The sequence below is a fragment of the Pseudogymnoascus destructans genome, assembly GCF_001641265.1.
Source record: "Pseudogymnoascus destructans isolate 20631-21 unplaced genomic scaffold scaffold_12, whole genome shotgun sequence".
Taxonomy (NCBI): Eukaryota; Fungi; Ascomycota; class Leotiomycetes; order Thelebolales; family Thelebolaceae; genus Pseudogymnoascus; species Pseudogymnoascus destructans.
The window spans coordinates 913,032-925,824 of NW_020167531.1; the positions used below are offsets into that span (position 1 = coordinate 913,032).

Here is a 12,793-nt window from a genome sequence, read left to right on the forward strand (position 1 = left end):
TCTTCTCATCATCCTGCGAGTCCATCACGTGCCTAGTGGACTCCTGGGAACTCACTCGAGTCCTCGGAGTCCTGGACTCTTAGGACTCTTCTCATCATCCTGCGAGTCCGTCACGTGATACCTTCGGAACTACTATTCCCCGCTGCCCCTCCAGGTACCAGGGCCGGTCTCATGCGACCTCCCTCCTTCCTGTCCTGTAGTTGGCCAGCCTTCTTGTTCCGTCGTAACAATTAACCCAACAGGGGTTCCTCTCTTCATCTTTTTTGTTTCCTTCGTAGTAGACCTATAGGATAGCATCCGTTTAGCCTCTGACTCGCACTCTCATATGCTATTACTGTGAGCTGGGTGCCCTGTGTCCTTACAGGTGGACGTTGTCTGGGGCTTTTTGGATGGCACCTTTCGAGGCCATTGCTGTCCACTTGGCCAAGATGCTCAGAGGGAGGTATACTTTGGACATAAACGGGAACATGGCTTGAACTATCAAGCTATTGTTACACCTGATGGGCTGGTTTCATCGCTCGTTGGCTCCTTTCCTGGTCCAACGAATGACTGGGTTATGTGGCAGAAGTCTGGCTGTGAAGCAGCTATTCGCAAAGTATATCTTGCTCTCTCTCTTTCTCCCCTTCTCTCTCTTTCCCCTTCTCTCTCTTTCCCCTTCTCTCTCTTTCCCCTTCTCTCTCTTTCCCCTTCTCTCTCTTTCCCCTTCTCTCTCTCTATTTAAGCTATACTAACATATCTACGGCGAACCAGCATACTTTGCCGCATATGGCATCTCCTGTCCCTTTGAGCATCCGGAAGGCCAGAGGATGCTTGACGATGACAAGCAGCAGTTTAACACTGCTTTGTCAAGTGTCCGGATCGAGGTTGAGAGCGCATTTGGCAAAACGCAGGTCCTTTGGACACATACTGCATTTGCTAAAGGAATACGGGCTGGTTGGTCTCCAGTGGCAGCTGTCTTTGTGTCAGCAATCTTGCTGACCAATTGTCACACCTGTCTTTGTGGACAAAGATGGCGGAATCGGTTTTTGGTGCTCCCTCCAGAGCTTCACGAGTATTTGGATTTGTCTAAAGACTCTATCTAAGGTATGTACATTCTCTCTCTCTCTCTCTTGTGCTCATAAGAATCATAAGATCTTATGATCTCTGTACCTAATCCTCCCCGTTGAGAGACCAATTGTAATGGTGGGTGCACCAGATGTGAGAATCTAGCCACCCAAGGAAGGGATGATTTTACTAAGACAACACACTGTCTTAGGAAAAAGAGCCAAAGGGTCATAGCTTAGACTATTCCACAACGCAGCAATTAGGTGTATGATATAGTGGAGTGGTTTAGACAAGTTATAACAAATGTTAGAGCCTGAGAACTCAGGGATAAGTCAGAGGTTAGCACCTCACTACTTTTCAGAAACAAGGAGTAATAAGATCAATGCTTGGAAGCTTGGAAAAGACGTGGAAGTATGTGATAGTCGATTTACTGTATTTTCTGCTTGCCCTTTCTTAAGGAAAGGGCAATCCTATTTATGCTAAAGGAGTGTAGTTCTCTCATTTTCCAAAACTTTCCATGACTAACCAGGCTTGGTAACTGTAGTCGATGTAAGAGAATCCCATAGAACCATCTCTTAGGTTCGTAGCCTATAGGAAGTAAAAGGAGGTCCAAGGTCAGAGTACCCCTATAGACAAATTATGTCATAGACAAATTATGTCATAGACAAATTATGTCATAACTTAACCAATCTTGTGGGTAACTAAAGAGCGATGACATGTAATGAATCATAGAGGTTCGTAGGAGCTTTTAGAGCTATCGTTCATGCTCCTAGGCCTCTAGTTGGTAGAGATATGTCATGTGGTAGTATGAGTGATGTCATGTAATGAATCATAGAGGGTTGTAGAGATATGCTATGTGGTAATATCGGCCCAGTAACTAAGGAGCGATGACATGTAATGAATCATAGATGGTTGTAGCAATCGTTGAGTAGTATTGCTCTTGTTGTTGGTGTGATAAGCCAAGATATGTATGGTGACTTGTAGGTTTGAGGAGGAGATTTCTAAGTTTGCTCTTGAGTTTGATAGCAAACTGAGTGCAACGAATGTCAGTATGACAACATCGGTGCACCCACCATTATAGTCACGTTCTATACTGCTTACAATGGATAACTTCTCGGCCCATATTGCTGCAGTGGAATCGACGCCTCCTCCTCCAAACATATGAATTATCTGGCTTCCTCCAAATGCGACCAGTCGATATCAACCTCTTGATCAAGGTATTATAGCCTCTTTAAAAAGCTATTATCATTGGCAATGGCTCAAGTTCATGCTCGAATCTTTTAGCAACAACCTGGATCCAATCAAAACAATGACAATACACTTTGCAATTTGCTGGCTTATTTGATCATGGCATCACGACGTTACAAATACGACTATCTACAATTGCTTTCGAAAAAGCACGATTCTTTTACGCCCAATACAGCTTCCTATACACCCACTCCCTGTTCTAAACGACTTATATACTCGAGTACAACAAGCTGGTCATATATTAGACGCTATGGACCTTTCGAACTTTTTGAATCCAGCGGAGGAGGGAATACAAGAGGTGGAGGGAGGCTTAGATGAGGACACAATTCTACAGGAGGCGATGGCTCCATATATACAGGTTTCCGATGCTCAAGATGATGATGATGAGGAGCCCCAGCATCGCTACATACATCACGGCATATCATTTGGACACCCATTGAACAAGTTATTAAGAAAATCTCCTCCTTAAGGGGGTGGGTTACCACATGGCATATCTCTACCAACTAGAGGCCTAGGAACATGAATGATAGCTCTAGAAGCTTCTACAACCCTCTATGATTCATTATCACCACACAGAATGCTGTACAAGCCCTCCAAGTTCTGATTGAGTTCTCAGAATCTGAGAATAGTGGCATCACGGATCCAGCATCATTTTTGCGCTCTTTAGAGCGTGTGGAGAGGAAATTAGTGGCCAAACAGGCCAATGAGTTGATTCAAGGCACGTTGGATGGATGGATGGTTTAGCTGAGGGGCTACTTCGGGTCTACTTCAGATCACTTTCTAACTCGATATTTCTATAACTCAATATATTTATGCATGACCAATTACATCGACTTAACGAGATAATACTGTATATATATATATAACGTACATGTATAGCGAAAGCGCCAAACAAGCGAAAGCGCCAAAATGATGCGGTGACCAAACCCCCCAACTAAATGTTAAATTCCTCAACAACAAAACATGCCCCATAAAAACGATGAAAGCCAATTAGTGCTAGCTATCCAGGCTATGCAAAGCGACCCAAAGTTACGCCTTCGAGTTGCTGCTAGGATCTATTCTGTGGACCACCGCAAGCTAGGTCGTCGTCTAGAAGGTGTACCTTCACGACGCGATATCCAAGCCAACTCACGGAAATTAACTAACCTAGAGGAGTCCGTCCTTGTTCAGTATATACTCGACCTAGCTGCCAAAGGGTTTCCTCCTCGGCTGTCTGTTGTTGAAGATATGGCAAGTCGACTACTTGCAACACGCGACGCGTCACGCGTTGGGTCGCGTTGGGCTTCAAACTTTGTTAAGCGGCGTGTAGAGCTCCAGACACGCTTTCAGCGCAAATACGACTACCAGAGGGCTAAGTGCGAAGATCCAGAAGTTATTAATGGCTGGTTTGAGCTTGTGCGTAACACAATTGCGAAATATGGTATCGATGAAGCAGATATCTACAACTTTGATGAGACTGGGTTTATGATGGGCGTTATCTCAACTGCTATGGTTGTAACAAGCTCAGACGGGCGGGCAAAAGCAAAGAAGGTACAGCCTGGTAATCGGGAATGGGTTACAGTAATCCAAGGCGTTAGTTCTCAAGGTTGGGCAGTACCACCATTTATCATTGTTGCAGGCAAAAACCACCTTACATCTTGGTATGAGAATAGTGGATTTTCAAGCGATTGGGTGATTTCTGTTACTGAAAATGGCTGGACTACAAACGAGAGAGGCATGGATTGGATTCAGCACTTTGAGAAGCATACAAAGGCCCGGAGTGTTGGTGGTTATCGCTTGTTAGTCCTTGATGGTCATGAGAGCCACCACTCAGATGAGTTTGAGGAGTACTGCAAGGAACACAACATTATTACGCTTTGTATGCCTGCTCACTCTTCTCATCTACTCCAGCCACTTGATGTTGGCTGTTTCGGCCCGTTAAAGCAGGCCTATGGTCGGCAAATTGAAGATATGATGCAGGCTCATATTTCTCATATTACAAAGGATGACTTCTTTCCTGCCTTCCACGCTGCATTTAACACTACAATGACGGAAAGTAACATTTGAGGCGGGTTCCGAGGGGCAGGGCTTCTTCCATTTGACCCTGAGAGAGTGATATCTACACTTGATCTTAAGTTAAGGACACCAACGCCTCCAAGCTCCCGCCCAGGTACTGCTCAACCTTGGGTTTCTCAGACACCAAACAACCCAATTGAAGCTATGTCACAGTCTACATTTATTAAAACTCGGATTTCACGCCATCAAAATAGCTCTCCAACCTCAATCTATGCAGCTGTTGACCAGTTTACAAAGGGTGCATCGCAAATAATGCATCAATTAGCACTGCTAAAGGGAGAGAACCAAAACCTACGACAGGCAAATGAAGTACTAAGCAAGCGCCGGAGAGCTAGGAAAACACGACTACAGCAAGGAGGATCACTTAGTCAACAAGGGGCGCAAGAGCTACAGGATGAGAGGGATGTTGTGCAGCAGGTAGAGCAGGAAATAAGGGCAAGCCGTGGTCGGAAGCCAAGGGAAGAAACCCGTGCCCGTCGCTGTGGCAAGTGTGGTGAGACTGGGCACAATGCGCGCACGTGTCAGATTGTAATAGACACCTCTGAGGAAGAGGACTCCGAGTAGTTTCAATTGATTTCTAATGTTGTGGTAGATTTATCGCAATGTTTGTCGTGAGGGTAGATAATTTTGGCGCTTTCGCTTGTTTGGCGCTTTCGCTATACATGTACGTTATATATTATCTAATTATACTTATTTATAATTTTTAGTTTTAGAAATATTTAAATTTATACTTATAAGGTCTAACCTTAAGACTATTTCCCTTACTAGAGTGTAGGTGTTGACATTCCAAGTCCTTGTCTGGTGGCAGTTTGGCAGTATAGACTGGCGCCTTTCTTGAGCTGTTTTGCCCATTTTCTTGAAATCTTCTTGGGCTTCAAGGAAGTCATCCTGAAGTTCATCTTTATTCTCAGACTCATCTGCTGGGGTTGTTTTCTCATTCATAGACTTGTAGTCTTCTGGGTTTCGGTCAGCCATCTTGGCTTTTTCTTTGGCAGTGTGTGCCATAGCAGCTTTGCTATTTTTTTCGTAGTAGATCAGACTCATATCGCCAAAGGCCCTATTGTGCAGTTTGTCGACTGTAGGAGCCACTCGAGAGGAGCGCACTTCCCTCACAGCTATATTCCTTGTCGAGGGAGCATTGTGAAAGGTCTGATCTATGAAGTTGGTGATGTTCTGTAGCTCATGAGCAGACAATGGCAGGATAAGCTGCTGTTGTGAAATATCTTGAAAATGAGAAGTCAAAAATCAGCACTACTCGCAATAGAGAATCACACCAGAAATTCACTAAGATCCCATACCCTCCTACTCTCACAGACGGAATAGAGCCAGCTTATGACGATTGGAGCATTAAGATAAAGATGAAGCTCGAGGCGAACCTTGACCATTTTCCTACTCCAGCCCTTCAGATGGGTTATGTGCAAAGCAGACTAGGTGGCAAAGCCTCCTCTCACATCAATCCACGCCTTCAATCTACTCAGAACAAGTTTCAAACTGTAGAGGAAATGTTTGAAGTCCTAAACAGAGTCTTCAGTGATCCAGACCGCTGCTTTACTGCACAACGCGCTTATAGAAAGCTCTTCCAAAACAAGGATAACTTTGCTACCTTTTGGGCAGAGTTCCAGAGACTCACTGTTGAACTGGATTACTCAGAGGAGACCCTCATTGATGACCTCCGCCATAAGGTTAATATGAAGATGCAGACTGCTTTAATAGCAGAGATAAATCCAAGCTCTCTCCATGCCTTTGCACAAAAGTGCTTACTGATTGATCAGAATATCCAGCAACTTCAAATCCAAGATGCTCGCACTGTCCCTCAAGTTATTCAGCAAGCCTTTAAGCCACAAGACTTTCACAGTAAGGCTAAGCAGCCTACTACAAACCCACCTGCTTGCTGGCTTTAGACCACCAAGACTATATCGTGCACCACATCAGAACCCTGCAACTGAGAAGTTAATGCAGGAAGGCCGCTGCTTCCATTGCCAGCAAACTGGACACCGAGCTTATGAATGTCCTACCAAGAATGCTCAAGTCCACGAAGTTAGCACTTATGATGCTCCACTTTCGGGAAAAGAATAACCTTCAGACAAGAAATACTATTCAGGGTTACCTAACAAGTTTGGGCCCGGACAATCTATCCGTATAAGTCAGGTATTCTAATTAAAGAATCCTTATACCAGAGATTCCCCCACATCCCGTCACCGAGGAGTCTTCATATCTCCCTCCCCCGTATTCCCCCGTAAGCCAAACCCACCCGCCCCCTAATATCAACCCAACCATGGCAATACCCACCTCATGTAGGCCTCTTAAACCTAACCCACCCATGAGTCCTCTCCTCCACCCCCGCATCCGCCCCCAGATGCCCCTCCCTCCAGCACCTCACACAATACAGCGCCTCCTCCGCGTCCCCAAAATTGTCCTGGCAGCCGCGACACAGCACAGTAGCGTGATCATAGCATATCACGCATGCAGTAGCGGGTTCCGGTGCAGGTTTCCGAGGGGGGCCGCGGGGCGAGGAGACAGGGGCGGTGGATGGGGCGGAGGGCATGCCTAGGGCGTCTGTTGTGGTGGGGTTTTGGAGGGCGGCCATGCGGGCTGCGTTGGTGAAGGCGAGGGCTTCGGGATCCGGGGGGGGGAGGAGGGTGGAGGGGGTGGAGGGGGTTGAGGGGGTGGAGGGGAGGGTGAGCGGGTGGGTGGTGGGTGTTGGGTCTGGGGGGGGTGGTGGTTGTGCTTGTGGTTGGTTGGCTGCTTCGTCCCTTTCTTCGAGATGTGCTTCGTCGAGGAGGCGTGCAAGGATCTCTTCTGCTTCCCGTGCTTCTGCTTCGTCATCGAATTTCTCTGCGTCTGACTCACCAGCTGGTGAGTCCCTTGCATCTGAGTCTCGGGACCCCGCATTCTTGGGGATTTTGTGTTTGCCTTCCGACTTGAGCAGTTTATCTGAATCCGATAGGCTATCGGCAGCTTCTTCACGCAGACGTCTAATCACATCTTCGGGAGTTGGCACCTTCGAACCTTCCCGTGATGGCCGCCCATCAGACTTGCTTACGGGAACATCATGTGATACCCCCCGTGCAAAATCTAGAGCTTCGCGCGCCAGCTTCCTGTCAGCTCTGCCATCGATCTCCACAATCGGCGAGTCGAGACTGGAGATGGCAGATTCCGTCTGTGCGCTAGCGTTGGATAGAACACCGAAGGTTAAGGGAAGGTGCGACCCAGAAGAGCTGCTTTTGGCGTCACCGCCACCACCATTGCGGAGCGCGCGGAGACGGTCGGAAAGGAGTGTATCGGGGGTCTGCAGGGTGCCGGGGATAGAGAGGTTGGGTCTACGGAAGAATTAGAACGAGCTGGTGGAGATTAGGGGGTGTGTGGGGGGTTGGGGGGGTTAAAGAAATGTGATAAACTGTACCGTGAGTGATCGAGTGAGACGGTTGTTGGACGGAGAGCGTTGAGTCTGGCCAAGAGGTCGGCAGGGTCATCGGCCATCTGCAGTACGGGATTTAGATTGACACTTCTTTATTCCGTGTCTACAGTATATGCGCATCGCCGAGAGGGAGATACCGCCGTACACACTGAGAAGGCGGGCGGCCGTGTTTCAATAAAGTCACGTGCCAGGGTATGGAACCGTGCGCTATTCGATTGGGAATAGCGCACCGCCATCGGTGAGGTTCCGAGCAGCATTGTCATCGTGCCTCAAGCAAATGCTCTACCACAAGTAAACTACCTGCCGCTCAGCCTGCCGCGTTTGCCGTTGGAGATGACGTAGATCGGCTTTGTGCCACGTCTTGGCTATAGCGTTATAGGTTTCTTGCTTTCTCGTCAGATGCGCACTCTTGATATTGCGAATACTCGGGATCTTGGGCTACACCGCGTCATGTCATAGTAACTTACCCCAGGAATCAACGGCGACGACCACTTTCGACCACTTGCATCCACCATCCACCAACCGCCACCAACCCCCCCCCACCCTGCCGCCATCAGCCTCTTGGCAATCGGGCGAGTCCGGGTCATTCCTGTACACGCCGCTTGCGTCTCGCCGGTGATCACGGTCTCCCCTGAGCGTCGATGTTGGGGATCGTCTCCACGTTCGGCACTTGCGGGGGGGGTTTGTGGGGTACTTGGACCATATACCCCGCAGAACTATGCGTTTTTGTTGGGGAAAGCTCCTCTTCCATGTTTCCCCGTATTCCCCATATTCCCCATGCATGTCTCATGCATGTCTCATGCTCGGAACTTGACCGACAGCACCATCGAGCCATCATGAGATCATCGTTATAAAGGTAGGTTCCCAGCCTTTGAGCTGTCTTCTCAGTGCTACCGGGTTTTCCTTCTCTCTATTGTATTCTTTCCTGCACATCATCATTCACAATGGCGGGCGGAAAACAGCCATTCAACATTTTCAAGTTGAACCGGGGAGACGACCCGAAGGAAGTCCTGAACTGGAGATTATGGCTCGCCGTCTTCTCCTTTGGTTTGATGGGAGCCGCCCGAGGTGTCGATGAAGGTCTCATCAGCGGCACTCTCAGCTCGAAGAATTTCAGGCACAACCTTGGGATTAGCTCCCCCGACCAGATTACCCCAGAGGAATATGCCAACATCAAGGCGAACATTTCGGCCATGGTGCAGATTGGCAGTGTCGCCGGTGCTGGACTGTAAGTCTTTTCTTTCCCAACATCAATAACACGAGATCTAATCGATATAATAGCGCTTTCATTCTATGTGATCGCATAGGTCGTCTCTGGGCAACGCGTCAACTCTGCCTCATCTGGATCATCGGTATCGTCATCTTCTTGACCAACAACGACAGCCTGGGCCAGGTCTACGCCGGTCGTTTCATTGCTGGTTTGGGTATCGGCCAGACTACCGTCGTCGCCCCCGTATACCTCTCCGAGATCTCCCCAAAGTCTGTCCGCGGTTTCTGCACAACCACTTTCTCTGGATCCGTCTACCTCGGTATCATGTTGGCATACTTTGCCAGCTGGGGATCCTCTATCCACATCTCTGACAAGACCGACACGCGTTGGGTTGTGCCGACCACCCTCCACATCATGTTCGCCGGCATCATCTTCATCCTCTCCTTCTTCAACTACGAGTCTCCCCGCTACCTCATTAGGAGAGGCAAGGACGACCACGCCATTGTCAACCTGGCGCGTGTCCGCAATCTCCCCGTCGACCACCCAGCCGTTGTTGCTGAGATTGCTGAGATCCAGGCCCAGCTTAACGAAGAAAAAGAGGCGACCCTCGGCCTTGGATGGAAAGGTCTCATGAAGGAGATGTTTCTTATGCCAAACAACCTCTTTAGAATCCATATTGGTCTTATGTCACAACTCTTATCACAGTGGAGTGGAGCCCAGAGCATAACAATTTATGCACCTGATTTCTTTGCATTATTAGGAACGACAGGCCAGAACGAGAAGCTATTTGCAACTGCCATCTTTGGCGTTGTTAAGTTGGTGGCAGCGTTGATGTGCGCGTTTTTCCTCGTTGACGTTATTGGCCGCAAGCGCTCGCTTGCCATTGGAATCTTTCTCCAGGCCTTGTCAATGATATACGTGGCTATCTTCCTCACTGTCACAGGAGGAAAGGGCTCGGAAGATTACTCCAGCTCTGAGAAGCATGCCAGCGTCTGCGCAATCGTTATGATCTATGTCTCTGGCTTTGGTTGGGCGATGGGATGGAACACCATGCAGTACCTTCTCAACTCGGAGATGTACCCTCTACGCATCCGTGCCATCAGCTCCAGTCTCGTCATGTGCTTCCACTTCGTCAACCAGTACGGCAACAGCCGTGCCGTCCCCAACATGCTGTTGAAGCCCAGCGAGGGCGGCATGGGACCGGCAGGAACCTTCTGGTTCTTTACAGTCATCACGGCGATTGGTGGATTGTGGGCGTGGTTCTTCATTCCAGAGACGGCAGGACGCAGTCTGGAGAGCATGGATCGTCTCTTCACCCTCAAGTGGTACCAGATTGGTACCAAGGGGCAACAGGAGGCCGAGATGCAGCAGGCGGTCGAGACCGAGAAGATGCAGGAGGAGGAGGCGAGTCGGGGGACTGCGGCGCATACAGAGAGGGCGCAGGGTGTTTGAGGGAGTGGTATCACAGTCACTATATCACAGTCACTATATCACAGTCACGTATAGTGCCTGAAATTGATCATATTTATGAGCACAAGAAACAACCTATTGCCGGCGGGTAATCTGCGGCTCCTCACCCCAAGACCCGCCATAGTTTCTCATAAAGCCATCGCAATATACTTTCCCGATTCTGACATCTCCCAGAATGTTAAGAGTAACTCCATAACCCCCTTCGGTGAGCGATATTGTCGATCGATCCAGAACGTTTCGGGAGAATTTAGCTGAGGGGTGGCCACTACGACAGGTAATTATCCTTGGAGTGGTTCTTGTGCGCCCACATATATCACCAAGCAACTTATCCTCGCCGTCTATTGAGGGGTTAACAGGCACATGAATGCCGTCAACTTACGGAGACCCCGTTGTCTTCTACACCAACGCCGGACAGCAGGCTACTGGTGTGCTGGAGGTGCTGTAGATGTGTGGTGGGGATAGTCGAGTTGCTGCTGCTTGATTCGATTCTCCTTTGCTCTCTAGTTGGATGGATTGTTGGATGTGTCAGTCGTTACGGTATTGTATATATGTGAGCAGACGTGCTCAAATGCAGGATCGTGTTGTCATCGGGTCAATAAAAATGCATTTTCTTACCACGAATTTTATAACTGTGAAAATAATCGTATTTTCTTATTTTTTCTTCTGCTCTTGATGGGTTTGATATACTCGTAGGGCATAAAAGTGTTAGGAACTCTAAAGGTAAGTTAATAAATTTGAATATTTATACTAATTTCCATAATTTACTTGCCTCCTAATATCTGTGACGCGGGTTGGTGCCCTTTCAGCCTTTGGGACAGCAAAGGAACAACGTCACTGAGGTTTGACTATATAAATCCTTCTTTAATTTTACAATATAGCCCCAAGCATTGAACATTGAAGATGGGGCGAAGAGCATAAAAACAGAAGAAACGGAACACAAAGCTTGGTGTCTATTGCACCGTTACCCCGCCCCTCTCGCGGAGTCCGATCCCAGTACTACACAAAGAAAACATAAAATATCCAGCCCGTATCTGTGCTTCAACGAGATGCTCTAGCGTCGCAGCTCATCAGAAGGCAAGTAGTTCGTTCATCTACGGCACAGTCGGTCCTGCGACATACGACCACGGGGGGCTGCAGTGGCAGGAAGGACGTTGCGACTAGCTCCTTGAATGTGGGATAACCCGAAGGTTGAATCGAGGAGGGTTGCTTGTGCCGCGATCGGGGAGGGGGGAGGGCAGAAAGTATGTTGAGATGCGAGAAAGGGTGAGATATGGTGGGGGTATGGTGGGAGAGGACGGATCCTGATGACAAGAGTATACGTTGGAGGGGTCCGGTTGCGTGGAAAAGCGGTCGTATTTGGTGGTGGAGGTGCAGAGCGAGCTGTGGCTTCATGGGGATAATCCTCGAGAAACTAGGCATCTCGGGACTCGAGACCTGAAGTAGTGGGATTATGGTGTGCTTGACCATTGATGCGTGGGAAGTCTCGATGTGGCGTAGTTGTATATTTTGCCGTTATTCTGTAATCACTGTCGCAATCGTCTCCAAAGCACATCCGAAGGCTCTTCGTGATACTCTCAAAGTCTGTTGGTTAGTCTGTTGTCGCCGTCCCATCAAATCCACAACTGTCACGCATCAAACATAACACGCTCAGAGATGAATCCGCAAAATGATGTGATAAGTTCTCAGTTCTTGATACTGCCCCGTCTGACTATTTCAGCAACGCCATTTGGCATCAGCCAACCATGCCTCCCAGCCGCACCAGAATTTCCTTCCTTCACACCATGGCCAGCCCAATATCTATGCCGCGGTCAGCATGTGCTTCGTCGTCGCGCATTCAATCGTATCGTACCGGATGTAATCCATTTATCTTTGTTGCTGTCCGCTCCAGACGCTCTTCAGGAGACCATCACGCTGTGCCAACCTGTTGAGGGAGTCGTCGCTCTCACCCATCGAGCGGACGAAGCCGCAGAGGGCGTAGACCTGGTTCTCGCCGGTGTATCTGCCGTTGTCGTCGACCTTTCCGACGGAGATCTGGACGGATGCGTGGTCCTTGGCCTTGATAATGCGGTTCGTTGCGCTGCACTTGCGGGGGACCAAACTGTGGGAAAAACGACGTTAGCATACCCTGTAACCTCGCGGAGCAACTCGACGGCGGGGAATTGGCGCATCGAGAGAGAATTGAGGAGAGGAGGGGGAGACGAACAGGTCAACGAGTTCTCCCTTATCGTTCTCCATGTTTGCGACGTTAAGGTGTTGATGTGAGGGCGGGGGGAATTGAGTTGGCTGTCGTTGGTGATGGGCGGCTTGGGCGGCTTTTGCGCTTCTCGAATTTTGGTCATGCCCTAACG

At 48.8% G+C, this 12,793-nt stretch overlaps 3 protein-coding genes across 3 annotated transcripts; 1 reads left to right on the top strand and 2 right to left on the bottom strand.

The window, feature by feature from the left end:
- Positions 1 to 6,610: 6,610 nt before the first annotated feature.
- Positions 6,611 to 7,964, bottom strand: VC83_06559 (uncharacterized protein). The gene is made up of 2 exons (XM_024470155.1): positions 7,751 to 7,964; positions 6,611 to 7,667 (listed from the first exon to the last, which is right to left on the bottom strand). Exons 1-2 carry the CDS (start codon positions 7,825 to 7,827, stop codon positions 6,638 to 6,640), a joined length of 1,107 nt encoding a protein of 368 aa, XP_024323617.1. The 5' UTR covers positions 7,828 to 7,964; the 3' UTR covers positions 6,611 to 6,637.
- Positions 7,965 to 8,045: 81 nt separating this feature from the next.
- VC83_06560 (uncharacterized protein) lies at positions 8,046 to 10,435 on the top strand. The gene is made up of 2 exons (XM_024470156.1): positions 8,046 to 8,993; positions 9,047 to 10,435. Exons 1-2 carry the CDS (start codon positions 8,710 to 8,712, stop codon positions 10,425 to 10,427), a joined length of 1,665 nt encoding a protein of 554 aa, XP_024323489.1. The 5' UTR covers positions 8,046 to 8,709; the 3' UTR covers positions 10,428 to 10,435.
- A 1,666-nt stretch (positions 10,436 to 12,101) lies between these two features.
- RPS21 (40S ribosomal protein S21) lies at positions 12,102 to 12,749 on the bottom strand. The gene is made up of 3 exons (XM_024470157.1): positions 12,649 to 12,749; positions 12,295 to 12,543; positions 12,102 to 12,242 (listed from the first exon to the last, which is right to left on the bottom strand). Exons 1-2 carry the CDS (start codon positions 12,678 to 12,680, stop codon positions 12,309 to 12,311), a joined length of 267 nt encoding a protein of 88 aa, XP_024323492.1. The 5' UTR covers positions 12,681 to 12,749; the 3' UTR covers positions 12,102 to 12,242; positions 12,295 to 12,308.
- Positions 12,750 to 12,793: the final 44 nt, after the last annotated feature.